The sequence below is a fragment of the Corvus brachyrhynchos genome, unplaced genomic scaffold (genome assembly GCF_000691975.1).
Source record: "Corvus brachyrhynchos isolate BGI_N302 unplaced genomic scaffold, ASM69197v1 scaffold167, whole genome shotgun sequence".
Classification (NCBI taxonomy): Eukaryota; Metazoa; Chordata; class Aves; order Passeriformes; family Corvidae; genus Corvus; species Corvus brachyrhynchos.
Genome location: NW_008239547.1, coordinates 5,559,962 through 5,568,519, shown reverse-complemented (window position 1 = coordinate 5,568,519; position 8,558 = coordinate 5,559,962). Strand labels below are relative to the sequence as shown.

General features: G+C 39.2%; 1 protein-coding gene across 1 annotated transcript in view; it reads left to right on the top strand.

Annotated features, from left to right (window-relative positions):
* Positions 1 to 8,263, top strand: part of NRP1 (neuropilin 1) — a 113,125-nt gene extending 104,862 nt beyond the window's left edge. Inside the window, 5 exon segments of the mRNA XM_008639274.2 lie at positions 782 to 1,056; positions 1,553 to 1,646; positions 3,208 to 3,267; positions 4,512 to 4,769; positions 4,772 to 8,263. Of these exon segments, the coding sequence (XP_008637496.2) occupies positions 782 to 1,056; positions 1,553 to 1,646; positions 3,208 to 3,267; positions 4,512 to 4,769; positions 4,772 to 4,809 (725 nt within the window). The 3' untranslated portion in view covers positions 4,810 to 8,263.
* The last annotated feature ends 295 nt before the right edge of the window (positions 8,264 to 8,558 follow it).

Below are 8,558 nucleotides of genomic sequence, written 5' to 3'. Positions count from 1 at the left end.
CCGGCTGACCCAGGGCTGGCTGCTTTCAGGAGGTGCATACTAACTAATGGAGCACATGCTGCCTCATCAAACATGCTTGTGCTTCCTTCCCTTAGCAAAAGCAAATGCCTTGTGTGTTTCATGCGGTGAGCATGTTGTTAGGGTTCACTCTTGGCACAAAACATCCCAGTGAACAGCAAAGGAGATGGCCAGAAGAAAGTGCAGAATAACAGAATTGCTTGGGTTAGACAGGACCTTTAAAGGTCATTTAGTCCAGCCTCCCTGCAGTGACCAGGGACACCTTCAAACCTGACCTTGAATGTTTCTGGAGATGGAGATTCTGCTTCCCCTCTGGACAACCTGTGTCAGTGTTTCACCACCCATCAAATTTCTTCCTTATATCTAGTCTGAAACTACTCTCTTTTAGTTTAAAACCATTACCCTTTAGGCTGTCACTGTAGGCCCTATTAAAAAGTTTGTCCTCATCTTTGTCATCAGTCCCCTTTACCGGCTGAAAGGCTGCATAAAATCTCCCCAGAGCCTTCTCTTCTCCAGGCTGAATAACCCCAACTCTCAGCCTGTCCTCATAGGAGAGGTGCTCCAGCCCTCTGATCAGCTTTGTGGCCCTCTTAGAGCATGTCAGCTTTCCTAGAGCTCCCAAAAAAACGCCCTCTGACTCTCTTTTTTGTGATGCTTGACCCATCGGCATCAGAAAGCAAAAGATATGGGGTGATCAGGGATTCTTATGTTAACAAAGAAAATTAAGCTGGTGGCTATTCCTAACACAGTCCTTCTGTCACAGTAGGAGATGGCAATTTCATTTACTCACAAGCTGATGAAAGCCAGAAAGGCAAAGTGGCCCGACTGCTGAGCCCCGTGATTTACTCACAGAACTCTGCCCACTGCATGACGTTCTGGTACCACATGTCCGGCGCGCACGTCGGCACCCTGAAGATCAAACTGCGCTACCAAAAGCCAGATGAATATGACCAGGTGCTGTGGACCCTGAGTGGGCACCAGGCAAACTACTGGAAGGAAGGACGTGTTCTTCTTCACAAGTCTGTGAAACACTACCAGGTGAGCTTGGCTGCTGCTCGCTGAACTACCACGGCCAAGGCCAGCAACACCTCGCTGGTCATGTTTTATACACTGCAGTAAAAGATGTCACTGAAGGATTTATGTAGACAATATTACACCTACAGATGAGGTACACTTGCTGTGACTAATAGTAGTGAAATATTTCATGGTTTCTCAGATCGCAGTGATACAAGCACTTTCTTATCAGATGCCAAATAAATGCTTTATAAGTCATTTATCATCAGTCACAAAACTGCCTCTTTGCCGCAGTTTTGCTGATGTAAAATTCTTTAATAAAGTCATGACAGTACATAATTTACGTTTGCCTGTATAACTTCATACAGGCAGGCAATGCAGATTTTCAGGCCACAATCAAAGCACATATAAGTGTGGCATCATGGCAAGTGAAGATGTGTGTTAACAACTAATTAAGAAATCCTGACTGCTGCAGTTGTGTGCTCATGAGAGCAATGTGACCACTATCTTGTTTTTCCAGGTGGTTATTGAGGGAGAAATTGGAAAAGGAACTGGAGGAATTGCTGTGGATGATATTAAAATTGACAATCACGTAGCACAAGAGGATTGCCGAAGTAAGTGTGTAAAGCAAGAAAATTCTCATCCAAAACATTGCCTATTTTGTTTTGATAGCTGGTTTTATCTGTGTGAAAGGGATAGATTTATTAGCTAACATTATTAGCTATGTTTCCACTGAAAATATCCTGATTCAGCCCATAACTTTATTCACAGTAAGTGCCACTAGTGTCACCATGGTATGGCAGCAGTTTGGATCAGAACTGGACATGGGTCACAGCATACTCACATTCTCACATCTCTCCCTGTATTTCATATTGCTCTTTAAATTTCTCTGCTTTTCCTATTGCAGGACCCTGTTTTAACTAATGCAAAAAATCCAATTTTATTTCTTTGCCCTTTTTAGATCATTTACTATGAAGCCTTCTTAAATTCTTTTTTAAAGGACCATATCAAACCCTTACAGGATAAGCAGATAGGGTGAAAGGGCCCCTGCTCTGTCCTCTGCTGTCCTGTCATTCTGAGTTTGCTGTAGTCGTCAGCTCCCAGACACACGGGACACAAAGTAATGTCAGGACATGGCCTTTCCCAAATCTGAGCCAGGCTATTCCTGAGATGTTCTTTGAGCCCTTTTATTCCTGGCCAGTCTTGAGTTATTCCAGTCACTGCTGATCATATGCACATTGCATACTGCACGTAATTTGGCAGCAGCAGCCCCAGATAAACACAAGCAACTGAACACAGTCCTTCATAGTAGAGATGAAGCAATTACTTTTATATAAAAGAGGGAATAGAAATGAGAACTCTTAGCATTAAGAAGACAAATTTCTTCTGTGTGAGTTGGCAATACAACTAAGAGCAATAATAGAGGGTGTTCCTCACCTTTTGTAGCTAACAACCTTTTAGGGTAACTTGACAGTCTTCAGCTACGTGGTAATTTCACTGCTGGATGAGAAAACTGAACAATCTCTTTTTATCAAGTGGTCCAACCCCTGGGGTTCATCAAATGCCACCAGAGTGGCAGTTAGCAGGAAAGAGAGGCAGGACACACTGCTTAGTCCTCCTGCAGTGTCCTCAGTGCCAAGAAAGGCGCTGGGACCACAGTGACTGTATTTAATTGACTCCAGCATGAGAAAGAAAAATAGCTTCTTTCCTACCTCCATGTTTTTGTTGTTCAAACCAAATGTTGAGCAAAGATTTCTGCCTGAGGGAGCTAAACCCAAAAGCTCAGCCTGAAATCCAAACACAAGTGGGCTCACTGCAGTCAGTGAAACTATTCTTGTGATTAACTATGCCTATGCTGATGAAGTGTTATGGAATTGGGCTCCAAAATTGTAAATACAGTGAATGAGATGCTAATTCATCGCACTGATTTCTCTTTCCCAGGCATGGAAAACCCCTGCTGATAACTAAAACTGTGCCAAGACTGGGCGGAGAGGAGTTTTTTAATCTTTCTTTTTTTCTCCATTAATTTTCAGAGCCCATTATAATGAACAGCTCTGTCAAGCCGCCATAATGATGCTCTGACACAGGAAAATCTGCTGTACCATTATTGCCAGCATGATAGTCAATCAGTGTTTGTAACCCTAATAATCAATGTCAATTCTTTTGCTTCATTAGAATCAACTGATGTGGAGAATGAAATAGACGAAGAAGAAGACCCAGAAAGTAATCAAACAGGTAAAAATTGTGTTATTTTTTAAAAGGGAATGAATTTTAATGTTTATTTTAATGTGAATTTTTGCATTCTATTTATTTATTTATAAATTTGTTCTCTAACTGCATATTGTATTAAGGTGTTTTGATTTATCTGGATAAGATGACAAGAAAACTTACATTTATTTGAAGGTTTTAATAGTTTTATTCTTCCATGTCATATGGACTTATGGACTTTTTATTATTTATACCCATCTCAAACATTTCAATTTTCCATATACCTAATTTGTTACATTATGTTCCTATATCTGCGAGCACATTATAGCCCCTCAATATTTTGTTATCTAAAAGGCTTGTCCACCGCTGAAGAAAGCACTATCATTATATCTTACAATTTATGGCTTGCGCTGTGCCTCAGTAATTAGGCTCAAAACTCTTCAGGTTTAATGTTTCACAGACCTGGCTGAAAATGCCATTATATGACCAGTCTACCAAAGCATTATCATTTCCAATGATGATAGCTCAAAATGGATCATTACATGGATCATAGTTGTCATATTGTTCCAATAATAAAATACACTTGAATTTTTCAGGCAATGAGCTTAATTTTTTTCTGTTACAGTCAACAGGATTGCTTAATTGATTTCAGTGAAAGAGAATTTGTCCGAAAAGACTTTTTGGCTTTTCCAGCAACAATTACAGGGTTTGCTGCTTTTGGATCATTTTCATAAACGAAAAAATTTGAGGGAAAACATTATCATACCCTGTGAATATTTTACACAAGAGGGCAGAGTGCTCTTCTGTGTCAGTTCTGCCACTATTTCCACTTGAAGATCCAATCTTAAAGTCTTTGAAGTAGAAACAAAATGGCTGGATATTCCCAACCAATGTCTTAGGCTCTAACCTCTCACACTGAGCTGAGTAGGATCTGACTAACATTTTTGAGCTAAATACTGCAATATGGCCAGATATAATCAAAAGGCCTCATTTTTAACTCCAAGACTCCCACTTAATCCAAGGCAGAACCAGAGCTCTACTAACAGGCAGCAGATTCAAAGATTGGAGAACAGTCTGGAAAAAATCCACAGCTATTTGGGCCACATTACAATTTCTGGCTATTTATGACCACCTTCAAGAAGCTAGGTTTTAAAATTATGTAAAAAACTTATGTCCAAAAAAATTATGGTCTTCTCAAAATTCCAATGGATTAAGCAAAGTTGTAACTAGGATCAGTTCTGAAAATTTTGCAATTCTTTACTCAATTTCAGGGTTTACACCTCCATACCGTACAGGTGAGGACTATGATGACAACATCTCCAGGAAGCCAGGCAATGTCCTGAAGACCCTAGATCCAATCCTTATTACCATCATAGCCATGAGTGCACTCGGGGTGCTTTTAGGAGCCATCTGTGGAGTTGTTCTGTACTGTGCCTGTTGGCACAATGGGATGTCGGAGAGGAACTTGTCTGCACTGGAGAATTATAACTTTGAACTGGTTGATGGCGTAAAACTGAAAAAAGATAAACTGAACACACAGAATTCATACTCGGAAGCATGAAGGCGTAAAGCGACTGGAGAAGTCAGAGAATCGGGACGGAAGGACATAGCTCGGTCGTGCTGGGGAACTGTTGATCTTTTACTGTACAGGCTGAAAAGTGCATTGATGACACTGAGCCAAGCTTTTCTCAGGAGCTTCAATGAGTGTGTAACCGATGAACATGGACAACAATCTATGTTAACAACCTGAATCATGTACAGTCTGCTTTTTCTGTTGGTTTTATTTGAAATAATCGAATGCTGGTGTTGAGACCAAGTATGATTGACTTATAGTTCATTTTGTCTTTCTTTCTCTCCCTCTCTTTTGTTTTCCGTTAATGGATAATTTTGTTTTTACTGTGCAAAATCCAAGATGCTGTCACAAGATGTATTCAGTGGGGTCCTTTGGATGGACATGCTGTCTGTAGCTCAGTGCCCAGAAAATATTGGAGTAACAGCAATTTAGTGGACTTCTGCACCTGTATTTGTGTATAATTGCTCGTGTTGTGCATAGGCAAAGAAGGGTTAGGATGTTTTTGAAAGTACTGCTGCATCAGTACCGATATAGCGTGTCAGCTCTGTTTACGAAGCAATACAGTCAACTTTTATTGATGTTTTTCAGTGTTGTACTAAATTTTGTGCTTGTGAACTCCATAAAAGAGTATGTGCCATCATCAGACACAACTGGTAACCAAGTGTACTGCCTAAAAACTAAACAAAAAAAGTCCTTGGCACTGGCTAGTGTATGTCCTCTCAAGTGCCTTTTTGTTTGTACTGCTTCTCATTGTGTTAACATTAACTACAGCTTCTCTGCAGTTAATGCCCTTGCCTTTAATCATATTCTGATGGCTAACTGACTAAAAGAAAAGTATATTTTAGTGTAAGAAAATAGCCTCAGTCAAGGCAAGGGCTAATCAGATTTGACAACCTGGCTCGATTGTTCTGCTTTCTGTATTTCAACTTCATGTCTCTTGACCCTTTTGTATAAAGCTGCAATATCCCCTTTTATTGTTCTTTCATATAGAATGTATTTTCAAATGTAAAATCTCTCTCCCTTTCTCTTCTCTTTCTCTCTCTCTGTCTCTCTGAGTAGGTTGCATAAGCATTTGCCATTGCCAAGGAAAGAAAACTTCAGCTTTAACTTGCTGGTAATGGCAAAGGATTTTATTAGAGTTTGTGTTAAATAATAAGGGAAAATTCTTAACTTTATCCTCCAAAGTCGAACTTTGGGTTTCTTCTTAACAGCATAAAGTGACAGTATCTTTTTTCCTGATGTCATGAAACATGTCTTTTATCCTGAACAGCTTGCCTGTTAATTACACTGGGGAAAATGCTTCCCTTACTGAAAAGATTGCCTTTAAAATGAGAAACTTTCCTCCTCTTGCCCCTACCTGAACTCGGAGTTCTGTTCTCTCAGTAACCGTGTATTTTCATGCTAATCAATGCTAATTGGGCTTACTCGTGGGTACTGAGGGCAGAATGAAATCCCACAGTGTATGTAGGGTATGTTCTTACCACCATGTTATATCCAACTGGCATTTCATACCAGGAGGTTTCTGTTTGACCACAAGTGCAGACAGTGACCAATTCAGTGAACTGAGAACTCTAAGCTGTCGGAAAAATGTGTTTGACAATGATGTGGCAATTTTTTAAATACTTTAGGGTAAATACTATTGGTGAGATAATATCCAACAGCCTATGCAGCTGGTCCAACAGGGTAAAAAGAAACAAGAGCATGTTTCCCACAGGGGTCCATACAAGGCACCGAGGGAGCAGAGGGGTCACTCCCCTCCTGCAGGTGCAAGGGGAGCCCCTGGGTTTCTGCAGTGACCTGCACACAGCACAGCCATAACTGGGGGGCAGCTTCAATCTTCCCCTGGGTATCTACCAACCAGCAGATAAAACCAGTGCAAACATGGGGAAAGGAACATCCTACCACGTGCTGAACTCATGTTTTTCCCTGAGTAGAATCAGGGAAGTGATTGGGACTTTCTGAGTTAGTCTTTTCCAAAACTGCTTTTGTAGAAGAGCAATGAAATATCCTGTTCAGGATTAGGATTAAAGAAAGGCTAATGCAGCCTTGAATTACTTGGAGCAACAGAATCCATCCCTATTTATCAACCAAATGTTTTGAAGTGTATAATTTCAACAGTATGAACTATAAAACAAAAAAATTATGTAGGAAATCCACTAGTAACCCAGAAACTGAAGAAAAAGGAGGGAGACAGTAGGTAAAAATGAGCTTCAAAGTTGAAAATATTTTTAAGGAAGACACAACAGAAAAAAAGTGTGGACAGTTGCTACTTCAGAGGGGTCCTAAAGGCAATGACTATCAGGAAAACCCAAACATTCACTTCAGGTCATCAAACCTTAGATTGATGGAAGAATTACCTCCCCAGCCTCTCAACCTTGGGTCCTCCAAAAGGTGAGGCTGTGCACCTAAGGCCTGAAAGTTTTTCCTAAAAGTTAGTCTATGAGATGTCCCAAGTGACAGACTCACTTTGTCAGAGGTAGAATTTTCATTGGTTTCTAACACTGTAATTTGACCATAATGGTATTGCAGCAGCTAGTTAATTAACCCAAAGAAGAAAAGGATTTTTTCAAAACTATTTTCAGCACACCATCACTGTGTGAGTCAGCAATTAAGGGTCTGTTCTCCTTAGCTGAAAAAACTTCTAGTCCACTAACTTGACTAAGAGTTACATGCTTATATTGCCTTGAAGAGAAAATCCCACTGGGGAGCCCAAGCCCAAAACCTTTTGAAATATTCCCACTGATTTCAATAGATTCTGGACCAGCTCTAGGTCTTGATCTATTTGAAAAGAAAAGCTGGTAGTTGGTGGGTTTTTTCCTTCTTTTAATATACTGAGAATAGTGAACATAGAAAGGAATTTATCTCCTTTGTGGTCTTCAGACATTACTATAATAATGAGGATCTAGCACTGAAGATTTGATTTCTCTGAAGGTAATAGAATTAAAGTTGCCCTTCAATTAAGGAAAAATGATACTGCAACTTTACATTGAAAAGTATCTTGCACTGATAAATATATTTAAAAAAATTATATGTTTATAAAGTTATTAATTTGTAAAGGCAGTGTTACAAAATGTTCAGTTTATATTGTTTTAGATTGTTTCATAATTTTTAAAGTGTAAAATAACATATTTTTTTCTTTATTGAAAAACTATAAAAATCTTCTGTAGTAAAATGATTTCATTTTACTGGTATATTATTGCTTCATGTTTTGTACCATCATAAAACTTTGTGCAAATTTTTTTTACAGAAATTTTTATTTTCTATGACAATATGACACTTGTAAATTGTTGTTTCAAAATGAACAGCGAAGCCTTAACTTTAAATGACATTTGTATTCTCAGACACTGAGTAGCATAAAAAAAACACATAGAACTGAACTGTAACTTAAATTTCCAAACTATGACTACTACATTCCAAAGAAACAGTTGAATTAAACATTTTCATAAAATATCCCATAGCTGATGTATTTTATTATACTAAAATGGATTGGTATTATTTAATGGCTGGTTTTATTTAGCAACAAGCACAGTGTTTTAATCACAATTATATTTGTTGATAGGCAGCTCCAACAAACAGACACCTTGGTGGGTTTGTTCATTGTTTAGGATAGAGGGATTCACCTTTGCCTGACTCATTCTCTTTCCTTGCTGGAATATGCTCCCACACCTGCTTTTTAGCCAAACAGGTGGGATTTAAGAAGACAAATCTGCCACCACTGCCCCTTGCAGTGGACCACCCAGTGTAA